Source organism: Symphalangus syndactylus, chromosome 16, assembly GCF_028878055.3.
Source record: "Symphalangus syndactylus isolate Jambi chromosome 16, NHGRI_mSymSyn1-v2.1_pri, whole genome shotgun sequence".
Taxonomy (NCBI): Eukaryota; Metazoa; Chordata; class Mammalia; order Primates; family Hylobatidae; genus Symphalangus; species Symphalangus syndactylus.
This window is the reverse complement of record NC_072438.2, coordinates 52,661,433-52,686,854: the sequence shown is the minus strand read 5'-3', so window position 1 is coordinate 52,686,854 and position 25,422 is coordinate 52,661,433. Positions and strand designations below refer to the sequence as shown.

The following is a 25,422-nucleotide window of genomic DNA, read 5'->3' as shown; positions in this document are numbered from 1 at the left end:
TGTTAACTAATATGTTCTCCAGGAATCTGCATAAGGTTATAAGTGAAACTTTGTATACTTTATAATAATTCATCCTTAGAAGTACAGGCTCAAAGCATTTTTACTCATATATAAACGTATCTCAAATTGAAAACAATACTATAGTGTGCTCATTGAATACTGTGGGTATCAGAGCCCCAGTTCTACCAGAGTAGCAGTGTTACATTGGTCAAGTTAATCCACTTCTCACAGAGTTTTTCTTCATTTGCAAAGTAATGGAATATAATAATAGTAGAAGGACCGTGGGTTTTGGGGTCTGAGAGCTGGCCTCTGACTACTAGAAAGCTTTCTTGAGGTTGCATGAAAAGCACATTCTATGTACTTTAGTGATATATTTCCTTGAGGGGGCCAGAATTGTTTTGGCAGAGATTTTGCTAAGATTGTTTAACTAAGGTGTTGGTGATGGGAGAAACTGGTGAGATTTGGAACAGTAGAACTGAGGCGTATGTTACTTAACATCTCTCAATTTGTATTCTCAAAGTGTTACAAATAAAATTGACCATCCCGAGGCTATCTGCCAAGACACATTAGGTTATGCTGTGGTAATAAACTACTTCCAAATCCCAGTGGCTTCCAACCCTAAATGTTCATGTCTCACTCAGATTACATGTTCATTGTAGTTCAGCTGTGGCTCTGTCCAAGTCACCTTCACTCTGAGAGTGAAGTAATGGAGTAGCCTGTGAGTATGGCTGAGTATCACCTGGCAGAAGGACAAGAGAGATGTAATAAACTTCACTGACACTAAACCCACTGCTTGGTAGTGATGCATGTCAGTTATATACCATTAGTCCAAGTCAATCACAGGGTCAGACCTGAGTTCCACAGGACAGGGATGTATAATCTTCCTGCAGGAAGGAGTATTGCAGATTACAGGCAGATTAAAAGTTACCGGGGTGAGAAGAATAATTATTTCACAAGAAGAGGAGAAACATTGTTAATAATACACTGTTATTAATCCGTGGAAGAAAACTATTAATATAATTATTATAAAGATGATATAGCAAATTATTTGAAAGTAAAATTTTAATTTATGATGTTAAAATCTCATAAAAATTTTTATGTCAATATAAGGATTTTTACTTCACAACCATCTTCATAAGCATCTTAACAAAAATATCTTCACAAAAAAACAAAATAGAGGGCAATGTGAATCTGGTGGTACAATTAAGTCCCCCAACCCCCCAACCATTGTACAGATAGCCAACAAAGCAGATGTGATACCCAAGTTTTTATAGCTGATGTTTGGGAAATGGAACTGAAAATTCAGCATTTGTTTGGCCACTCCGCTTTCTTTCACAAAATGAGAAGGCAAGCACTAAAAAAATACCAAAGAGGTGGCAATCAAAAGTAATAATACTTCTCTCAAGGCCAGGGTAGTCCAACATAAACATCTCGGACTGGCGTGTTCTCTTGTATTCGCATGCCTGATGTATTTCTTAGCAATTCAAATCAGCTTGAGAGGTTAAGGATAAAAGGAGTGGGGGCTGCATTTGCTAAGGTGTTTAGATTCAAAGCAAAAGAGGTCTGAATAGATACTGTAGAAAGCATTAAGTATTTACTGCTTGAGGGAAACACATCTTTGAAATATATGTGAATAATCTGGAAAATTACAGATTTACTTGATTTTACCAATGTTAGTGTTTAGTTTTTTGGACCCCTTTTCACTGGAGCATGAGAGATTTCCTAAAATAGGTGTGTTGTTAAGTCTAGAATGAACTTACTCAAATGAAGATGGGGTTACTTATGGGCAATAAAAAGAAGAGTAATTTATTACCTTTGATTGAATTGTTGATGAATATCTTTATTACTGGATGTTTCTATCACAATTCAGAATTCAGCTGAATCTTTTCACTTTTATTGTATCAGAAAGCAATAGTTGGAGAGGCAATGTTTGAGTCTCAGTTTTGCTAATAAATAGATTTGTGTTTTGGCTATTTTTCTGTGGTCCTTGGTTTCCTCATTTATAAAATAAAGGAAGAGAGTTATTTGATCTCCCCAATATCACTTCTAGTAAAATGTGATAGTTATGCCTCCTCCCAAATATATGTGCAAGATGAGTCACCTATTGATAATTTGATGATCACAAAATCTTTGACAAAGTTCTTGGAAAAAGATGGCTGGGTTCTTCCGACTTAAAAGAAATGAGGAACAGTATGTACAACAAACACGTTTTCCTTTTTATTCAAACATTTCTTTACTCAATTTTTCTTAATTCTTCTTTTCTACACATCCATTTTTTTATACATTTTACCAGACCAATTATTACATCTTTTCCTGTAATTCTTTACCTTTTAATTTTTATTTTTGGCTGTGATGGTTTAAGGTCACCACATATGGGTGTACAGATTTTATGTTATACAAATTTAGGGGACACCAGTCATATTTTGGTGGAATAATTTTTATGAATGTTAAGGACAGTTGTGGGAGTCGTCAAAATTTACTTTATTATTATAATATTGTGTATTTCTTGCACAGAATTCTCATTTTTTGAGTATTATATCAGGGCACTTTTTATGACAAATGTATTAGTCTTACTAAATGTAATGTTACTGTAATGCCTTTTTGTCTGCCATTGTTACTTTCTTACTCAATTGTAATATACTTAAACTATACTTTTATACATGGTTTGATTGAACCTTCTACCGTCCATTTTTTTCTTTGAATTATTTAGTGTTGATAAGGCAGATGATGAAGATGATGAGGATTTAACAGTGAACAAAACCTGGGTCTTGGCCCCCAAAATTCATGAAGGAGATATCACACAAATTCTGAATACATTGCTTCAAGGCTATGACAATAAACTTCGTCCAGATATAGGAGGTAAGTTTGAGTTACCATTCTGGGATTTTGATGACCATTAAACATATCATTACTGGTACTATTTCAATCATTATTTCTTATTCCTTGAGTGTCTGATGTATGTCAGAGAATCTGCTGAATTTGAAGATTATTGGTTAGAATGGTCACTAATGTTTTGAGGAGTTCACCGTCTGAAATAAGAAAAAAGAAAAAAATTAATGTAATTATTTTCCAACTGTTACAACAATATCTGACAGAGTTTTGATGAAACCGCCTAAGACTGAGAAATACTTCATAAAAGAGCTAATATTTGAAAGATAAGATACAGAATAATGACATTTTTATAAATAATGAATATTTTACATTCTCATTTCCAAAATTGTACTTTTTCATGCCATATTGCACTGGGTAAGACTAGAGTATAATGTTGGATAATCTCAGATTGTTTCTGATATCTGGAAAAGCAATCCCTATTTCACTAGTAGGTATGATGTTTGCTTAAATGTCTTTTTTAAGGACACTTTTTTTGGTTACCTTCTCTTCTTATTTTGCTAGGGTTCTTTCTTTCCCTACACATCCACAAGTGTGTGTGATGTGAAAACACAGTCTTCGAAACAGGTTTTTTTCTGGGTAGAGAAAACTATCAGAAAGCTAGAGAGAAGTGTGTTTAAGAAACTGAGCGGTGATAGGGAAAAGAAACAAAAGAGAAGTTTGTGCTAAACCCTGGCATCGTATATTAGTAGTATTTGCTATGTATCTATATGGGCAGTGAATTTCTTGCATTTAATTAATGTTTGTTTTATTTTAGTATTTTGGAGGCTTCATGTTTTTGTTCTAGTTTTACCTTCGTACTTTTATCTTAATAGCCTTAGTCTTTCATTTATTAGCCCTTTACTCAGGATTCTCAGTTGTTATTGATATTATTTAACTCCCACATACTGTCCATACAATTAATGATATTTTTCTATTTTCTTTTTCCCTTCTTCTTTGCTTTATTATTTTTAATTATATATTTTCTGCTTTGTCACAACATGTAATATTTGTAAATTTGTTTAACACCATTTTCCCAATCTTTGCTTTGGTCTTTAGGCTCTTTCAATATATGCTGGAAGCTATAATCTTTGGGAAACTAACACAAGAACCCAAAACCAAATACCACCCATTCTCACTTATAAGTGGGAGCTAAATGATGAGAATTCATGAACACTAAGAAGGGAATAACAGACACTGGGTGGAGGGTGGGAAGGAGGAGAAGAGCAAAAGAGATAACTATTAGGGAATGGGCTTCATACCTGGGTGATAAAATAATCTTTGCAAGAAAACCCCTGTGAAATGAGTTCAGCTACATAAGAAACCTTCTCTTGTAACCCGAACCTAAAATAAAAGTTAAATAATAATAAAAAATTCTCATCATTGGTATATTTTGCTAAAGTTATTTTAGTCATCTCTTTATTGAGTAGATTTTTCAGAAAGTTGTTATATGTAAAATTATTTTTCTATTGATTTGAAACTTGAAGGACATAGTGGCTACATAGAAAATCCTCAATTTATGTTTTCTTTCACTAACTTTTCACTTTGATAGCCTAACTGCACTGGTAAATTGCTTTGTGTGTTATTTTTGAAAAGTCTAATGCCAGTCTATTATTCAGTCCTTGTAATTTACCTAGTCTTTTTTTTTTTCCTCCTGAAAACCTTTAGGAATTTTTAAGAAAGCTTTCAATTGAAGTATTTTCTAGTATATGTTTCAGAGCTGTTCAATTTGGGTAACTGTTTTTCTAGACATTGATACATTTTTTTTCAAAATGTAATTTCAGGTTTTCTTTTCAACCTTGGGAAAATGTATTTACTTCTGTATTTATTTAGGAACATCAAGTTGAATGTTTGTTCTGTTACGTTGTTTTGGTTTTCTGCTTCATGAATTCCCACTGTAGGTATGTTAGTCACACTTTGCCTGCCTTGTATTTGCACAATATTCTCTCTGACTTTCTGACTTCTCTTCATCTCATTTGTATTCTCTTCATTATTTTCCTGCCTATTATTAAACTGTTTTTAATTGATTCACTGGTGTCCATCATAATTTTGTCTTTTTCTTCTATTTTTTAAAGTTCAACCAATTTTTTATTTATTTCTTCCTTTTTGTGTATGTGTGTGTGGGTGAGAAATGTATTTATCTTGCTTAGTTTCTGAATTATTTTATTCGAGGTGATTTTTTCTTATTCCCAAATTTTTGTTTGAATATACTTAACTGTGGGGAGTATTTTCTTACAGTTTCTTCTGCTTATTATTTTGTATGGGGAATTTTCCACCATTGATTTGTATTGGATCTTGATATCTTCATTCTGCAATAATTATTTTGTCCTTTTAATTTCGTGGCTTGTGGGAGTTCTACAAGGTCTTAGCTTATTGATGTATTTTAATATCATGACAGCAAAGTTCAGATACTTTGGATTTGATTGTGGTGTTGGGGTGTATTTATTTTGTGGTGGGGGAGAAATTGTTACTTCCAATTCATTGATTCTTCTTTTCCTTGTAGAAACATGAGGTACTCCCCTCAACTTTTCCTTGTCACTATACAATTTCCCAAGCTCACTTCTGTTTTTGTTTTTGACATTTTTCTTGGCCCAGAAACAACCTATTTTGAACATCACTCTTTCACATCACACACACTTGTAGATCCTTTTCTTCTTAGTTCTTGTGCTGGTCTCCAAATACATGTTTAAATACTTTCATATTAATGGTACACTTACTTTCTTCAGTGGACTTTGAGATCTACCTTAGACCCATCACTGACTCCCTTCTCTCTTCTACAGAGCCTATTTCAGGCTGCTGTGCCCACCATAAACTGTTGCCTTAGAGTAGAGATGAGACAATGTTTGAAAGATTTCTTTCCATGATTTGGTATTTGGGGTTTTATTTGTTTGCTTGTTTGACATTTATAGTCTTTTTGAAGTGTGGGCATTTTTTGTCTTTAAGTTATACTGAGAACTTAATTTTTGTTTACTTCTACTTTTCTCTTTTTTTATATACATTTTTGAAGGAAATATTGGGAGATGAAGACACAGGGAATTTATGTAAATTTTCTCATGTACTGCTTTAGACTTTTATGATTTATTTCTTTGTGATTTCTTCCTTGTCACATGCAGTAGTTAGTGAATATTGTTTAATTTCAAAAATTAGCCTGTGTTCTAGGTATATTTTTGTTATTGGTATCTACATTAATTTCATCTGGGTCTGAAAACATACTTAAGTCAGATTTATAATTCTTGTTGCTCAAATGTATAGATGTATAATTCTATACATCTACTGAGAGAGGTGTGTTAAAAATCTCTGACTACAATGATTGACTTGGCCTTTAAAATTTTTTTTAGTCCAGTAAGATTTTGCTTTATACATATTGAAACTATTTTAGGTACACACAAATTTTGGATTTGTTTGGTCTCCTTTTTAAAAAAAAGTTTTACTTTTATTTTTATGGGTACATAGTGGATGTATATATTTATGAGGTACCTGAGGTATTTTTATGTACACACAGAATGTGTAATAATCACATCAGGATAAATGGGGTAGTCACCTCAAGTATTTATCATTTCTTTTGGTACAAACATTCCAGTTATACTCTTTTGGTTATTTTTAAAATTATGATATATTATTATTGACTGTAATCACCCTGCTATGCTATCAAATAATAGAACTTATTTATTCTATCTGACTATATTTTCATACACATTAACCATCCCCACTCCCCTACCTCACTACCCTCTGGTAACCATCATTCTATTCTAACACTATGTATTCAATTGTTTTGATTTTTAACCCCTACAAATGAGTGAGAACATGTGACATTTGTTTTTCTGTGCTTGGCTTATTTCACTTAACATAATGTCATCAGTTCTATCCATGTTGTTGCAAATGACAGAATCTTACACTTTTCTTTTTGTGGCCGAATAGTACTCAATTGTATACATATACCAAATTTTCTTTGCGATGGTTACACTTTCTGTTGAATAGCAGTTTTATCATTAGGAAACAATCATTCTGGTCGGTAGAATACATTTTGCTACAACATTTAATTTGATTGATATTATATATCTATATGTGTTTTCTTTGAGTTATGATTTTATTTTTTAAGATGGAGTTTTGCTGTTGTCGCCCAGGCTGGAGTACAATGGTGCAATCTTGGCTCACTGCAACCTCCTCCTTCTGGGTTCAAGCAATTCTCCTGTCTCAACCTCCCGAGTAGCTGGGATTACAGGCATGTGCCACCACACCCGGCTAATTTTGTATTTTTAGTAGAGACGTAGTTTCTCCATGTTGGTCAGGCTGGTCTCGAACTCCTGACCTCAGGTAACCCACCCACCTCGGCCTTCCAAAGGGCTGGGATTACAGGCGTGAGCCACCACTCCTGGCCAGTTTGGTTTTTTAATATATTTTTTCATACTTTAGTTTTCAATATTTTTGTGTTCTTCAGTAAGTAATTTCTTTTAGGAAATATGTATCTTGTTCCTGTTTCCTAATTATCAAGTCTGACAATTATTTTCTTTTAAATGGATTGGTTAATGCAGATATGTTTAAGGTAATTATTGAATATTTTCTGTTAAATCTACTACCTTTCTATTGTTTCCTGTTTTGTTAAGCTATTTAATTTGTTCTCTATTGCTTATATTTTTCTCTATTCTTTCCTTTTTTGAATTCATTAAATATTTGCAGTTTTATTTTATCCTTCTATCACTGCATTGTACACATATTCATTTATAAATTTTAGTCAGTAAAATATGCACTTTATTAGATTTAATCATAAATCAGTAACTTTATCATAATTCAAAGAAATTTCAAACCTTTTTCCATAAACTACAGTGTCATTTTGCTATTATGTCCATATATTTTATTCTATATTTATCTGAAATACCAAAAGACTTGATTATTATTGTTTTAAGGTGTTTAAAAGCAATTAACTTATACCAATAAGTTATCCTTTCTGGTGTTAATTCCTTTCTTAAATACCCTATTTCCATTTAGAAATATATTGTCTGCAGTATTTCTTTTGGTGCAAGTCTCCCAAAATGGAGTATTTCCGTTTTATATGAAAATTATTTTGTGTTGCCTTCATTTTGAATATTTCCAGTCGATATGGAAACCCTGTTATTTCCTTTCCAAACTTCATAAATACCACTCAATTTTCTCCTGACTTTTACTATTTCTGTTGGAAAGTCACATTTCAACGTTAATCTTGCTGTTTTGAAGATAAAATGTATTTTATCTGTGTACAGTTTTAACATTTCTTAGTCTTTGCTTTTCTACCATTTTATTTTAGTGTCCCTAGATTTGTTTTGTTTTCATATTTATATTGAGGAGTTTACAGAGCTTCTTGAATCTGTGGGTTGAAACACAGCTGCTTTTGAAATTCTCGGCCTGTATTTCGTCAGACATTTTTCTTCTGTCTCAATTTCTCTACAACTCCACTTGCGGGTATGTTTGACCTCTGCTATGTCATTACATCTCATACGCTCTTCTATAATTTTCTCTCTACTCTATTTGTGTTTCAATCTGCTCTTTATTACCGACCTCATTTCCCGTTCAATGTTTCTCACTTGTAGTCTTTACACCTGATTTTTAAATCAACTTCAGGTATACTATAATATTTGCAATCTTTTCTTCTATTTTCTTATATTTATTAACAGAAGTTATTTAAAAATCTTTGATCATTACAATGTCTTGATAACTTGAGTAACTTTTTAAAATTTTCTTTTCCATTGTATCTCTCTGTTTAAGGTTATGTGGTTGTATTTCATGGAATGTGTCTTAATTTTGTGTTGAATGCGCGTAGGGTATGTGAAAAATAATGGAGATTCTACACGATATTATTTTATTCCAGAGAGGACATAATTTTGTTTTGATAGTCAGGTTGAGTAAAGAAAATCACTGTCATTTGGTCAGAACTAGCATAACTTCCTTGGTAAAACTTTTATTTTGCCTAAGACACAACCTTTTGAGATGTCTGGACTGACAGCCTGAGGTTTGTACCAGGATCCTCTCTCCTTTTTTAGCCAGACATCCCTAAAATAGCTCAACGCTCTTCCTGTTGTTTTAGATGCTTAGGAGCTGCTTATATTTGGTTTGTCAAAATCACGTATGTACAATTTAGGAAACAGCAAATGCCTTGAGGGGAAATCGTATGTAGAATGTCCGATTAAATTCTGTGTGTGTGTGTGTGGGTGTGTGTGTGTGCGCATGTGTGTGTGTGTGCGCATGTGTGTGTGTGTGTATATTCCAGGGAAGTCCTAGCTGTCCTGATAGCCCTTAATTCGAAGTTTTGTCTCTCCAGCCAAATAAAAGAGTTAAAAGCTCTAAGCTGCTCTGTTCTGTTCAGTCACTATTGCTGTGCTGTCAAACAGCAAATATACCAAGGGGAAAAAGCGGCCAAAGAATAATGTAGAACTCACCTCATTTTCATTATTTTCAGGGAATTGTTACATCAAGTTTTGGCTATCTGATTTGCTCTGCTTTCTTCACCATCTGTGTGTGTTTATTTAAAAAAATTTATAGTTGTCTTTATTGGTGTGGATATTTTGGTATCAATTAAACCACAAAGGAAGCATCAGAAGTCTGTATTTTTGTTTTACTCCTTATACTTTACTATTATTATTTTGTGTCTGCTTTCTCTATATATAGAGAACTATATACAGTTCCCTAAAACTATAAATCACTGTATTCCTAATGGCTAAATCAATGCTTAAAATATAAACTAGGTTCTCTTAATATTTACCAAGTATTTGTAGAATAGAATCCATTGTACATAGTCTTTTTTAGTCCATGTGTAGGTATTTTGATAGTTGCCCTACTCCATGAGTTTTGCAGTTTAAGTACATTTATTTCAGATCAAGCTATGAATGCTCAAATTTTATATACAGTTGTGATAGCATCACTGTGTTTAATACATTAGGTTAAATATGCCCTGGATACCTTGATAACTGTATCATGCATAGTAGCATTTTTTTTCTGTGCATCTGACTACATCACAGGTGACTTAATTGTTGAAGTAATTTTTGTATGTATAGCTTTCTGTCCAAAATACGTTTTAGTACCCTTTGTCTTTGGTGATGCTATGAAAACTTATATAACCAACTTATTGAGGTCTTCTGAACTTAATGGAGAATTAACATAAAAAGGTTTTGTTCATCCAGTTAAGCTTCTATTGCTTTATGATGAGTATTATTTTCCTATGTTTTTATTTTTTTGAGTCATGGTCTCATGCTGTCATCCAGGCTGGAGTGCAGTGGTGTGATCACAGCTGACTGCAGCTTCAACCTCCTGGGGCTTAGCTGATCCCCCACCTCAGCCTGCTGAGTAATTGGGACTACAAGAGTGCCACACCGCACAGCTAATTGTTGTATTGTTTGTCTTTTTTGTAGAGATGGGCTTTCACCATGTTGCCCAGGCTGGTCTCAAACTCCTGAGCTCAAGCGATCTGCCTGCCCCAGCCTCCCAAAGTGCTGAGATTACTGGCATAAGCCACCATGCCTAGCCTATTTTCCTACTTCTTAACAACTTTACAAGTAGATTCTATGACTTTCCAAACAGTTTCAGTTATTTAAACAGTTCAGCCTAATATAAAAATTTAATATCCAGATTAAAAGACATCCTCTCTTGAGACACAGGTAAGACAAGCACCACTAGGGTGACAATGTGAGGGTCGGAGGATGGTAAGAAAGGGAGTAGTGTGGCTTGTTGTTTTATTCCATCTCTTTATCTCTTCTATGTTTCTAGTGATGGGGACATGGGGGGGATATAAAGAAGAATGGTCTACTTTTTAACTGGGCATAGTTGCAACCTTAGTCTTGTTACTTGTTACTTCTTTTTGGGCTAACACCAACTGGCCTTAGGTGTAAGTTAAAGGCTAGACGTATAAATAATAACTTTTATGGTTAGGAGGTATAAATAATTTTTGTTGTTTTTCATAGGCATTTTATATGGCTCAATTCCCTGGCTTGGGAAATCTGGGTGCTTTTCTGTATCTTCCACCTGCCTTAACTGCTTTCATCAGCAATCTAGTCTGAAGACATGTGCTGCTGATGCACAACTCTCTTGAGGTCAAAAAACCTGTGAGATGCTGCTAACCAAGTTGTTTTCTTTTGGCGTGCTTTATACCCACAAGAAAATAAAATATCCTAAAAGTGCTAAAGAGTAGGTGTGCAGCTCTTCCTCTGCTTTTTCTTCTTTAAGTCCTATCACTTCTATTTTTCCTTTTCCCTGATCAGGTATGGGAGCAAGAGCAGGTTGCCAAGTCTGCTGCCAAAACATATATTTAAGTAGAGAATGAGAAACCAGCCTTCAATTTTCCTAAGAAGACATTCTTGGGAATACACACACACACGTGCCATTTAAATATAGATATATGGTGTGTGTGTGTGTGTGTGTGTGTGTGTATTTTATAGTGGGATATACACTATATCATGCCTGTATTGTAAGGTGCAAAAAGTAATTTATAATGAAATATTTGGCATTCTATATGCGAATGCTCAGGTTTAACTACACTGAAACAAATTATGAAGCTTCCAGATGCTTGCATTTATACACAGAATGACTGCATATTGGAAAGCCTGCATAAGTCAAGAGATATAAATGTGTCTTATCAGTGACTCCAGTACTATGAGCAACATTGTAGTTGGTGATATGGCTGTCTAAAATGGTGTACAACATTTTGTAAAATTCAGAACAAAATAAATACCATCTTCCTGTGTTTTATTTTTCAGGAATTCCCGGCAAACACAAAAATACTTTGTGTTTATGTGTAAAAAAACTCATCTTCTAGGTTCAGACTATAAAGCATACTGTTTTACCTATATGAATGCTAGACAGGATATTCAAAATCTTGTTAAATGTGGGACAATTTTTCATTTCATATGACTGTTTTATGAAGTTCAAGCACTTCATCCACTAAACACTATTACTAACAATCCCAATTTTTGTGATGAACACAGACAGCTGCCCAGAAATTCTCAAAATAATTTACAGGAGACACGGTGTTCTCATTGAGAACCACTGGTGAACATTGTTCATTAAAACTTTCTGAAATGATAGAAATGTTGTTTTGCATTGACCATTTTGGAAGCACTGGCTACAAGTGGCTGTTCTGTACTTGAAATGTGATTAGTGTGGTTAAGAAATATTTTTATTTCATTTAAGTGCAGTTAATTTCTATTTAAATTTAAACAGCCATATGTTTCTACTGGCTACAGTATTAGACAGCTCAGCCTTAAGAATCTGCTTATCCCTATATACCTTTTCATCCACATGTATCTAAATGTAACCTGGGAAGGTTGATTGTCAAGTGGTGTTTGACGTTTCCTTGTTAATTAAGATCTCAGAAGAAGTATCTAAACTCAAGCTTGGCATCTATCTTTGGGTCAAAGACCTCTGCTGTATAGTCTAGGGAAACTGGAACATGTTAGTCATAATTATTTCAAAGTCTGTATGTGATATGGGCCTGGAGTTTTCCTTCTTGGGACATGTTTATAAGCTCTACCATTTAATAACCATAGGCTTTCTGTTAACTAGATCAGTATTTTATTTTTCTCAATTTTATAACCTGTAACATTATTTTCATTTTTATTTACTTTTGAAAAAATTATCTCCTCCTGATTTTTTCCTGATTCATGGATTATTTTTTAAATGTTATTTAATTTCTAAATATTTAGGGATTTTTAAAGATATCTTTTTTGTTAATGACTTCTATTTTAACTTTGTTGTGGTCAGAGAATACACTTATATTATTTCAACCTTATATAAGCATGATACAATAATGAAAACCAGGAAGATAATATTGATATATTACTACCAGTGAATACTTGGCCCCACTTCCCAATTGTCTCAATAACGTATTCACAGAAGGATGATTCAGTTCAGAAATAATATCACATTTTTGTTGCTTTACTAGTGAATTTCATCACATATAGAAGAAAGAACTACTATAAGTCTTACACAAATTCTTTCAAAAAAATAGAGAAAGGATACTCAACTCATTTTACTAAACCAGCAAAATCCTGATAACTAACCAGACAGGGATATTACAAGAAAAAATTGATACACTCGTATATCTCATGAATGTATCTTTTGAATGAAACAGTTGGTACATTTATGAGAAGCAATTATTTGCAGATAAAAACAGTTGACTCCCTGAATAAACTTTCAGAAAATCGTCATACAGGCTGCTCTGCCTATGGAGTAGCCATTCTTTTATTTTCTAAAAAAAAAAACAAAACAAAAAAAAAACCAAAACCAAAAACTTGCTTTCACAATAAAAGAAACTATTCATAGAAATTTGAGTAAGTTGATAAAAATAAACCTGTCTATGGGCAAGGACCAGAAGGGAGTCCAAAAGCAATCAGTTGTTTAAGAGTGAGTGTTCACACTAGGTGGTTGCTTGCTTTCTTGGAATTGTACCTGTATCATTTACAAACAATAATATACTTGGTTGAATGAAATATTTAAATTTGGAGTAAAATTTATACAACATAAAATAAAGAAAAAAATTATGTGTGATAACTGCAATATCTGAATAAGTGGGACTATTTCTCCTTTTTAAGGCCTATTCTGTGACAATAAGAAAAGTGTATAAAACTCCCCAGGCTTAGTTTTTAATTGACCTAAATTAATTTTAATATACAAAAGTGGCCAAAAAGCTACATAATCTGCTAAAGGTATCTTAGTGAAATTAGAATAGTGTGTCCAAGAAAACATGGTTAAAATCAATTATAAAGAAAATATTTTTAAAATCTATTGTAGCTTATATTTTCTCACTGATCTACCAATTACCCACCTCTACAATTGGCTCTCCTAACTATTGCCTTTGCTACTTGGAATCTGAATGTGGAAACTTTATTGATCACAAAGTTTTTCTTTTTAAAATTTTAAATTTTTCTTCCTATTCCTATTTTCTGGATGTTCTTTAAATTGCCCTGAACCTCTATACTTTCTATATACTGACTCTCACTGGGAGAATATCTACTTATATCCTGTTGAGCAACTTAAAGCAAGTACTTAGAATAACAGCACAGAAAGAAACCTTGCAAAAATAATCCAGTGTCATCTCTACCTGCCTTCACATTTATATATACATATGTGATTTGCCATGGCAGTACATAGTTTTCTCATGCATCGTTATGCTATTGCAAAAAAGAGATCTTTGATCTCCATTTGTATTGATGAATTAAACATAGTCTGTGCTTAATTTCAAGATGTTATTTAGAGTCTGGAATGACAATTCTCTGTTAGTTTTATTTTTCTAGTTTTAAATTAAAATACAATGTTTTAGTTTTTGAACATCACTCATATCGTTCAACTGAATAAACTTTGGATTGAGAAAATCATAGTGCTAAGAAAGAGTACTTAGTCAATTTCCAAAAAGCCTATATTTTAAGTAATATTACTCATAAGTATTGTTCATAGTATGAATCAAAGCAACAATGAGTCATTATTAAGAAGCAATTACAGATTTCTGGGGTTTTTTTCTTAATTATATTTTAAAGCATGTCACCAACCGTGGTTTTAAAATTAATATGAAATATTTTAGTCTACTTTCGGGTTTATTCGTCTTTGTGGTTTGGTGCTGCAGATTCAAAGATCGGATCAAATAGCACTCAAGTTTACAAAATGGTGAACAGAATAACTCAAAAAGATTCGTCATAGCTTTCACATACATATTTAACAATTATTAACTAAGTATCTTCTATATTAGTAGCAATATTGGACTATATGATTATTCTTTTGTCTCATCCTGGGTGCAATTTCTCTATGCTCATCATAAAACACTTCAGTGTCTCTGCTTCTATGTAACTCATGCCAAAATGCCAGAGTTATTTTTCTAATGTATATGTTTATCTTATAATTGGCTAAGAAATGTTGATGTCAGGAAACCAAGACAGTTAACTTGTATCTATAACCTCTGACATTGTAAACGTAGAAAACATTTATCCTCTAAAGAAAATTGTCCCAGGAACAATTACCCTCTCAATGTAGACAATGTTCAGCTTTGAATATGTGAAATAAAAGTAGGCACTTGCTGTTTGCTGATTTATCAGTTTAACTGAAAAAATCTCTTATTATATAAGAATGGTATATTGTTTATACCAGTTATAATTACTTATAAGTGGTAATAAATATACTTACAAATGGAACTAGTAAATCTATTGTCTTGTTTTTAATTGACTTTCATGAAAATCATTCTGTAAATCTAACTATAATTGCCTTAATTTTATATTTATTGGCTACAATTCTTAGCTAGTCAGAAACAAATGAGAAAGTTAAAGCAACTCATCTCAGAAGTCATCAGCTTATGTTAAATTGTAAAACCTTCTATAAATCATATGACTTACTTTTATTTAAGATATCTAATTGATGGCTAACAAATGGAATTGCATTTTCAAGTATTGTGTAGGTCTAGAAACATAGTTTTGTGTACTAAAATTAAATCTGTGTTATTAAATATGTATGCCATATAATAATATTTTTGCTTGAGGAAAAACAAACTGTGTAAGTGTTGTATGTTTTATTAAGTGTATTTTTAATTGCAAGGGGTAAAATATTATTCTAAAATTTTATAGACATTTTTTTACGAAATGCTTCAAGTTTTTCACTGAAGTTTGGTAGCTTGAGGGCTCTGTCAGATTGAAAAATGCCAAGACCAGGAGACTGAGACTGAATAGATATTCAGCCTGGCAGACTTGTGTGTGTATTAGAAGAATAAGTACATCTTGCCTGGTCAATCACAGCATTGCAATTAGAGTGATAAGTACTCGGTCATATAGGAAAAACAGATGAAGTTTGAAAAGGTTAACTGAGCATGTATGACGAAAAACATGCCACAATAACAAAGTTTCAGTCTACAAGGTCATTTTTCTGCATTATCTCATGTGCTTTATCTCTGTAGAATTATCTGTGACTGATTTGCAAACCGAAAAGATTGTTTTTATAATGGCTACATTTCTGCATTTCATAATAAAAGATGTTTTATGATTGAAATGGTAAGATATAAGTAATTATTAAGATTTCTTTAAGATTTATTTAAAACAATGTCTAATCGTATCTTTGACCTTTCTTTTTGTTGATATTTTGCAGTGAGGCCCACAGTAATTGAAACTGATGTTTATGTAAACAGCATTGGACCAGTTGATCCAATTAATATGGTGAGTAAGAAATATTAAAAATAATATCTGCCATAGAGATCTCTCAAGTGTATACCTCCAAAACAGAATTCTCATGTGAGTAATTTTTTATAGTTAATTCTGAATGAATTCAGATCAACATGTACAATTACTTTGTGCCAGGTATTGGCAACTGGAGCTAAACTATACCTGTATCTAAGAATCTGTATCTTGTTATTCCAATGTGCTATGTTTGGTAGAACTATGCAATGGCATAACAAATTATCATCTGATCCACCAAGAAGAGGTCCCTGAAGAAATGTGGAAAGAAAAAACATCAGAAAGCCTGAGGGGAAAGTAGTCAATCAGAGAAAAAAAAGGACTTACTGGCAGAGAAAGCAGCATGTACAAAGTCACAGAGGAATGAAACAGCCTGATAAGATCAGGGGGACTTCCAGCAATTTGATGTTACTGGAATATAAAGTGTAAAGTAAGGAATTGAGGCAAAAGGGTTATTTAAGGGTCTTATCAAGGACGGTCTCGTAAGCCATCGTAATAGGAAGCTTGTAAATTGTATTATGTATAAATTGTATCCCTTAGGAGAAGATAAATGACAGGAAACATTTTACCAAGGGAGTGTCAAATGCAGATGTACATTTTTTAACACATCTCTCTTATAGCAGTAGAGAAGATGGAGGTAAGAGTCCAAGTTAGGGTTACAGAGACCCATTACATGTTACTGTATTAGTCTGGACAATAGATCTTCAAGGGCTTACCTACTGCAGTGGCAATCAAGGTGGAGATGACAATAATATATTTTTTTCAAAATAGGTAATTTTTTGAGAATTTGGTGACTTATTAATTATGTGTAACCTGACTCCAAGGTATCAAAATGAAGAGATTTTGAAGATGGTAGAGTCATTATCAGACGTAGGAAAACAGTGCAGGCCTATGTACCCCAAATGCTCGTGGTGCATTCAGGAGGAACTGTCCAGCAGCATTTCGCCTTATAGATCTGCCACCAGGGAAGATGTTAGGACAAAATATAGATGTAGATGAGAAAGAGAAAGGAGACAAGCAGTATATAATAAAGCTTAAGACTTAAGAATGTGTGAGATGATCTAAGAGAATATTCAGATTAAGAAGATCACAGATCTGAGGACCAGATGGTGTAATGAGATGAATGTATATAAAATATAGTTGCAAGAAAGAGAAGCACAGAAAGGGGACATATTCAGAAAAGTCAGAAGGGTAGGAGCAAAACCGAGAGAAGATGATATTATAAAATCTGAGACAGTAAAGAGGATAAAGAAGGAGGGAATGATAATGAATTACAAATGCACATGAGAATACAATAAAATGGATTCGATAGTGATAACTGGCATTGGTAAGTAGGTGGTGTTGAGTATCTTTGTTAGGTGAAATTCAGTTGGAATGGTGAAGGCAGGAAAGGGATAACAGCTGGATTGCACATCCCTCCTTCATCTTCAAAACTGATCTCATGTCCAAACTTTTTGCCATGGATCCCTGAGAATAAATATGATTCCTGCAGGGATAGTCATGTAGTCATGTGCTGGTTTCTGGGTGCTAGGGAGTGAGTGGGAATGTAGATTTAATTTTATAAACTACTATTTTGAGAAACATGGCTTAGAAGAAGATGAGATAAGAGTATGGGGGTAGAGAAGGTAGAGGAGAGAAGAAGAGAAATAAGGGAGGGAGAGATAATTTGAGAAAATATCAAGACAGGACCATTTAGAATAAAAACTAAGAAAGTGTGATATTCATTTTTTATGTTTTATACATAGAATAAATAGTGTTTTATTACTAATGAAGAACAAAATTAACAATGCCAAAATAAGCAACCGGCATTATTTAAAAAAAGACTTCATAATGTTCAGTTCCAAATGCTAATAATCCCATTTCAGTGAGTTCAAACTACTGGGTCCCATGGAATGCATTCAATAAGGTCTTCTACTCCTCTCCTTCACTTTTGCCTTTGGTATTAGTTCGCTACGGTTGCCACAATGAAGTAGCACAGACTGGTGGTTTAATCAACAACAATCTATTTCTTGCAGTTACAGAGACCGGAAGTCCAAGATCAAAGCCTTGGCTGGTTTGGTTTCTTTTTAGGTCTATGTCATTGGCTTGCAGACAGCTGCTTTCTCACCGTGTCCTCACATGGTCTTTTCTCCGTGTCTGTGCATCCCTGGTGTCTCTTTCTGTATCCAACTTTGCTCTTCTTATCACAGGTCATATTGTGTTAGGGCCCACCCTAGAAGCCGCACTTTGACTTTAAAGGCTCTGCCTTTAAATATAGTCACATTCTGAAGTTCTTGGGATTAAGTCTTCAACATATGAATTTAGAGGGTAACACAGTTCGGCCCATAAGACATCCAAAGATAATTCTCAAATATTTTGCTGATTTTCTTCTTCATTTTATTTATTCAGTATTATAACAGTCAAGTCATCCCCTTATTACAGGCTTTACCACTTTATAGCTGGTGAGCCTTTATAATATGCCTAACAGTTGCCTATGTCTGCTTACTGCTTTGGTGATACAGTCACACTCAGTTTTTCTCTTACTCGATGTAATCTTCACATGACTCTCATTAACTTTTACAGCTGTCTGCACTGATTATTGTAGTGACAGCATTTTAGCCATGCCATAAGTGACATCTTTGTCACATTAGTGCAAGAAAATATGAACTGGCTGTGGATAAATTGAATTTGAGAGGATGAAGGAATGTTCCAATAGACTGACCTAGAAGTTAGTCTTAAATTAGGGGCTAACATTCAGGGAAAAGTCGAGGCTGGGGCCAAATCTTTGTCAGGAATTTGCTAAACCTCTGTGAGATGGGGGAAAACAGCCTTAAAGTGAAGAGAGAAGAACGAAGAAATGAATAGCAGACCTTAGGGAACACATGTATTTAAGGACCTGAAAGATGAAGCTGAGATAATAAATGAAACATCAAAGTTGGCAAGAAAGTGACAAAACAATGACGTGGAAACCAAGGGAAGAGAAAGTTTCAACAAATCTTTTTAGTATTAGTTCTACCCAAGCTACTATACAATCAGTTGATTTTTGCAAACAGAAAACTTTTAACATACACGTGTAATAGGTTGCATTTTTTAACGATATGCAAATATCGGATTTCATAAAGTAATACATTGCTAAAATGTTATTTTTTTCTTTAGTGGAATATTGTAATGTTTAGTTTCTAAGTAACCAATGCCTAGAGAAAATAAGCCTGTTTGAGCATATGGGAATGTTTGCATTTTCATGAGATGTGTATTTTTTGTTTGGGGTTTATGTTTTCAATTTGCATGAATACATTAAATAGAAATATGGTCATTAAAGTAAAGAGAAACAAGACTCAAGGATGTATTGGTATTCTAGAAACACTTTGACGAGAATGGCTATCACAGACTTTTACAATGAACTTCCTATATAAAAGATCAATGGTATTAAAGATTTAGTTTCCCTAGTGGAGCAAATTACGCACTTGTAACCTTCAACTGTGATCGTTTAAAAAAACCTAATTAAATAAAATTGCTATTGAAACTAGTGATACTAAAACAGGTGAAAATAAACAAATTAAAGATCCCCATGGAACACTTGATAATGTTAATTAAAAAGAAAAGCATTGTAATACTAGGGATGAATAAGAAATAGGTTATGTAGAAGACTATTTTAACTAAACAATACAGGGAAATTAGAATTCACTTTTCATAAAATGAGCAAAATTGCTTTGAATGTGAGTGTAATCAAGGAAGCAGATTTGAGCATATTTAAGCAAGAGGTCGCCACCCCCTTAAGTACTCATATAATTTAAGTGACCAGTAAGAAACAAAATTAATATATTAGTTTGGTTTTTTTAAGTTAACCAAAATTTGTTTTGCTGCATAATGGGTGTTTCTTTTTAAACTTAGATACATAAAATAGCATTTCCATAGATTTCTGAATAATGCCTAAAATGACATTATTCTACAATGCAATATGCTTTTCTTTTTACAGTCAAAATGAGTAACAGATGCACTAATGAAGACTGGGAAAAATAGAGTAACTTGGAAAGAAGCTGTTCAATTTTATATATGGTTTGATTAAAACTATCTTCGATATAAGCAGAACAAAAATATGCAATCAGAATTGAAGTCAAGAACATGTTACTGGAGATTATTAGACAAAATAGTTATAACCTCCTAACTTTTCAGATTTGGGGGAGATTATGTATCTTTACTCTTCTTATAGAATGTAAATAAGGGATTTTTCTCAATAATAATTGTTTTTCCTTCATTGAAGTGAAATGGCCAAGCATCCAACCGTAATGTGGATAGGCTATGATTACTAACCCATAAAAAACTAGAAAAAATTGTAACCAATTCAAGACTGTCTACCTTGAGGTATCTATCTTGAAGTGTCAAAAAATTCAAAAAATTTTTGAATTTGTTTTCTAAAAATTCAAAATATTCACTTTCAATATTTGACCAAAATCTATGGTCAAATAGATTTAACAGGAAGTTCAAAATGGTGAGAACTGACTTTTAAGTAAGCCTCTTTAACTTTTCAAACTCATTTTGATAATAAACTCTCAAGACATATAACTTGTATTTAAGCATTGTAAACATATGGAGAAAACTGGTGCTCATAGAGATATTCTTTCCATATAATTTATCCCATTGCAAGAAACACATGTTTCTAGGGTGGTTCATGCAATTGGTTCTAGCATTCTATAGGCTGATCTCTTTCTCACCCTCTCTTTTCCTCCCTCCCACCCTCCCTTACTCTGTCCCTCTCTCCCTTTTATGTCTCTGGGCTTCTAGTTTTAGGAGATAAAACCTTTAGTTATAGTTTCTACATATCAAAGAAACCCTTTTTATTCATTTTACTATATTAACCGGAAAGAGTCAATTCTTGCCAAGCACATTAGCTTGAAGAATTTTGAAATGGCAAATGCTTGGAAATAAGATTTTGTTTGCTATTTAGATAACTGACCTGCGTATGCTAATGGTGGGGAAGAAAAAGGTATTAGTCTTCTTAGATGTGATTAATTGCAGTACTTTAGGAAACACATTTGTATTTTTAAAATCTATTATAAGTTTATTTTCTTAGTGTTTGCAGTATTTTAAAGCTTGAAACTATAGTTTTAATTTCTTTTCTTCTGCATATTATATTAAATTTTTGTCACTACATAACATAAAATATATTTTTAACAGATATTATTTTAAAATAATAAAAAATTTAGTTACTTTTGATTCAACATTTGTAGAAAAAAATTAAATATTAGAAATAAATAAAAGTCATTTTCATCTCTGTTTTATCCAGTGTGTTCATTGGCTCTATAAATATGAAGTGAAAGTTCCTAGTATTAGGAAATTAGATTAACCTTAGAATCTCTAAAAATTGTCAAAATAATTTCATTTCTTAATTCAAATACACGTTATATATATATATATATTTCATTGTTTTATTTGTCTGTTATATATTTATTTACCATTTATTATAGTGACAATTGGTTAATTGTGAAAAAAGATATCAGAAAAGATATGTCATCCTTTCTTCAGAAGACATAAAACCTAGCAGAGGAGGTAACTAAAAATGCAAATTAGACTGAGATAGAAGGGAAAAGGCAAGAAAAATGTTGTGTATGAAGCTATACCTATTTTAAATTGTAAATGGTGATCCTAACGCTATTTTCTTCTGAAAATGTTCTTCATAAAATAGTTTTTTATTATAAAGGAAATGCATACTCAATCTAGGAAAGTTAGAAATTTAATTTAGATAAAAGAAAAAATTTAAAATATCCTGAAATATTATATCTAGTGGTCACCATTGTTAGAATCATAAATTTATGTACATATTTTTACCCAATGCTTTATTAATCTCACTATTTTATAGTATTATGTTTTTCTGTGTTATACTATGTCATTACTTTTAAAAAATATTTTATTATTATTATTATACTTTAAGTTTTAAGGTACATGTGCACAACGTGCACGTTTGTTACGTATGTATCCATGTGCCATGTTGGTGTGCTGCACCCATTAACTCGTCATTTAGCATTAGGTATATCTCCTAATGCTATCCCTTCCCCCTCCCCCGACCCTACAACTGTCCCCAGTGTGTGATGTTCCCCTTCCTGTGTCCATGTGTTCTCCTTGTAAATAATATGCAACATTTAACGGATTTTTTAAAAGTAATGATATACTATGTCATTACTTTTAAAAAATCCGTTAAATGTTGCATATTATTTAGTAATGAATTATTTTACATGTGGAATATTTCCAATTTGCTGTAGTTGAGAGTAATATTATTATTAAATATTTTAGCCACCATTATTATTTCTTCAGGCTATGTGTATACGCACCCTAGACCTCTTATAGATTTTGGTCAGATATTGAAAGTGAATATTCTGAATGTTTAGAAAACAAATTCAAAAATTTTTTGAATTTTTTGAAACTTCAAGATAGATACCTCAAGGCAGACAGTCTTGAATTGGTTACAATTTTTTTAGTTTTTTATGGGTTAGTAATCATAGAATGTTGTAGAATATACTGTTTGGTAATTCTGGCCTCAGGGCAGGTTTGTGGGCAATGTTCTGACAGAATGAATGTCTAGTTTGCTTCAGCTCATGACTATCATAAATGTACTTAAAACTTGGTTTTTGGCCTTGCTTTAACCAGCTGCTCCAAGTCACTATTCCAAATCTCAGATGTTATAGCTGATTCAAACATACTCCTGTGATTCCTAATTTTTTACACCTTTATTTACACATTTATTTATCGGAAAAGAGTGACTTTGCTAATAATATAAACACACAACAAATCATACATATCTAAGAAAAAGTAATTTAGCACATATATATATTTTTATGTATATATATATATATATATATATTAACATGACCTAAGACAAATTTAGGTAGTTCATATTTTGTCATGTTAGGAGATTGCATTCTAAAATTGTGTAGAGCTACATAAATTAGTTGAATGTTAAAAACCAAAATTCCCTTAAATGTACGTATGCATGCACTCACAAACACACATATTTTCATATAGATTTTAGTATAAAGAGCTACTGCTTAGAAAAATGGTAGCCTCCATAATTCAGATTGAAGAGTCCTAGACAAATTTTCTCATCTGTAGATTTTTTAATTTATGTAAATGTATGGGGTGCAAGTATAATTTTGTCACATGGATAGGTTGTGCAGTGATGAAGTCAGGCTTTTAGGGTAGCCATCATCACAATAATGTACATTTACCTGTTAAGGAATTTATTATCTTCCTCACTACTCTGCCACTCCACCCTCCTGAATCTCCATTATCTCTCATTCCACACTCTACATCCATGTGTACACAGTTTAACGTTCCCACTTATAAATGGAAATATTTGTATTTATCTTTCTTTATCTGAGTTGTTTCACTCAGTAGCCTCCAGTTCCATCCGTGTTGCTGCAAAATATATTATATAAACTCCAAAATGCACTTAAATGTCCTAGAATTCTGCAATTAGATATAATTTACTTTATATGGCAAGGACCTTTCTTTCTTTCTTCTTTTATTTGATTTTTTTTGTAGATATAAACACTCTGATAAAGAAATGGAATACAAAGCTATAGTTTTTCAAACCTTCATAATCCCAAATGATAGACAGGAAAAAGGTAATTTTGTGAAAAATAAAAAACCAAGTTCTCAGGCCAGGAGATTCTGATAGAGTAATCTCAGATGAAGTCCTGGAATTAGAATTTTGAAAATTCTGGCTGGGCACAGTGGCTCACGCCTGTATTCCTAGGACTTCAAGAGGCCGAGGCGGGAGGATCACCTGAGCTCAGGAGTTCAAAACCAGCCTGGGCAATACAGTGAGCTCTTGCCTCTAATTTTTTAAAATAAAATTTATGTAAAATTTTAAAATAAGATGTTAAAAGTAAAAAAAATTAAAAATTAACAAAAAGAATTTTGAAAGTGCTTATCAGAGAATTCTAATCAACCAGGTTTGGAGATTACTAGTCTAGGCCATTTTCACCTATAAATTTAGTAGGGATTAGGTAGGATTAAAGGAAAGTAAACAATGGTACTTATAGACTGAAAGTATTTGTATGAGGAAGAGTCATTGAAAGAAACCATGTTTACCTTAGGCTTTATTCCTCCTTATAGGTAGGACTTTTAAATATATATATATTAATTTCTAATATTTTATAATGTTTTCATGATCATAGAGTCTTAGAGCTGGGAAAGATAATAATTATAATCTTGCCTTGTGCCCACATTTCACCAATAAGGGTGTATAAATAACTTGGTCAGCACTCTACTCTAGTAAGTCTCAGAATCAGAATTATGACAAAATTTTCCCATTCCATCCAATCAGTGTTCTTTGTACTACATATTACTCTTACTATAATGCATACTTTGGATATATTCAGTATTTGTTCTATTGATTATCTGGAAAGTATTTAAAATTATGTATGTAATTAAAATACAATACCTTATCTCTTATTAAATGTGTTATTTTTATATCTAGCAAAGGCTTAAAATTATGTAGTAAAGGTTTGTCTTAGATTGGCAATGAATTTGAACTAACACCAGCTGCTCTTCAGTTTAATTAAAATGTGAAGTAGAGAAAACTTATTTAAATGTCTTGATTTTTGGCATTTTGTTATAATAAAAATTGTAACAAATTACCATAACTGAAGTTGTTAAAACTGTATGATAAGCCTTGGATTTCCTGGTAGGAGTACCTAGCTTTGTGACATGCGCAATAGGATTCAAACTCCTGAGGTAAACAGAAGCAGTAAGTGCTTCTGACAGCAATGCAATTAATGCCCCACTGCAGGATACAATGTTGGAAAGTTTTTCATTTTCTGCAGCTGGACTGTGGACAACAGTAAGCATTTTATAAACTGGTAATGATATAAGTAATTTAAAACATGAGTCATGTGGACTATTTCTAAATATATCATTTCCAAATATAGTGTTCTCTCTTGCTCAGATAGACAGACTAATTCAGACATCAAGAAAATATTTTTAGTACAGGGCAGTCACAGATGTAGAAACACTTTTCCCATTCAGATCATACAGCAATTAATCTAGCTATTTAGCATTGAACCAATCTGTAACAAATGTTGCACATGTGGATAGAAAGCAAGTTTGCCTATTGGCTATGAAGCTTTTCTAGGAAGCAGAACCTTCATCTGAATATCAATCATTTATCACAGAGGACTTCTTATCATGCTATTAATTGGTAATAAACTGTAATGGGGGAGTATAATTTGAGTGTGTTTATACAATAGTCCCTCCTTATCCGTGGTTTTTCTTTCTGTGGTTTCAGTTACCTATGCTCAACAATGATCTGAAAATAGGTGAGCACAGTACAATAAGATATTTTGAGAAGAAGGTAGAGATCACATTCATGGAACTTTCAGTACAGTATTTTGTTATTTAAATTATATTA

The 25,422-nt window shown here is 32.7% G+C and overlaps 1 protein-coding gene across 3 annotated transcripts in view; it reads left to right on the top strand.

Moving 5' to 3' along the window:
* The window catches only part of GABRG1 (gamma-aminobutyric acid type A receptor subunit gamma1), an 82,218-nt gene that overhangs the window by 23,591 nt on the left and 33,205 nt on the right, over positions 1 to 25,422 (top strand). For all 3 annotated transcript variants that reach the window (XM_055246122.2, XM_055246121.2, XM_055246123.2), the window contains exons 2-3: positions 2,711 to 2,859; positions 15,952 to 16,019. In XM_055246122.2, coding sequence (XP_055102097.1) covers positions 2,711 to 2,859; positions 15,952 to 16,019 — 217 coding nt within the window. The remainder of the gene's footprint in view (positions 1 to 2,710; positions 2,860 to 15,951; positions 16,020 to 25,422) is intronic.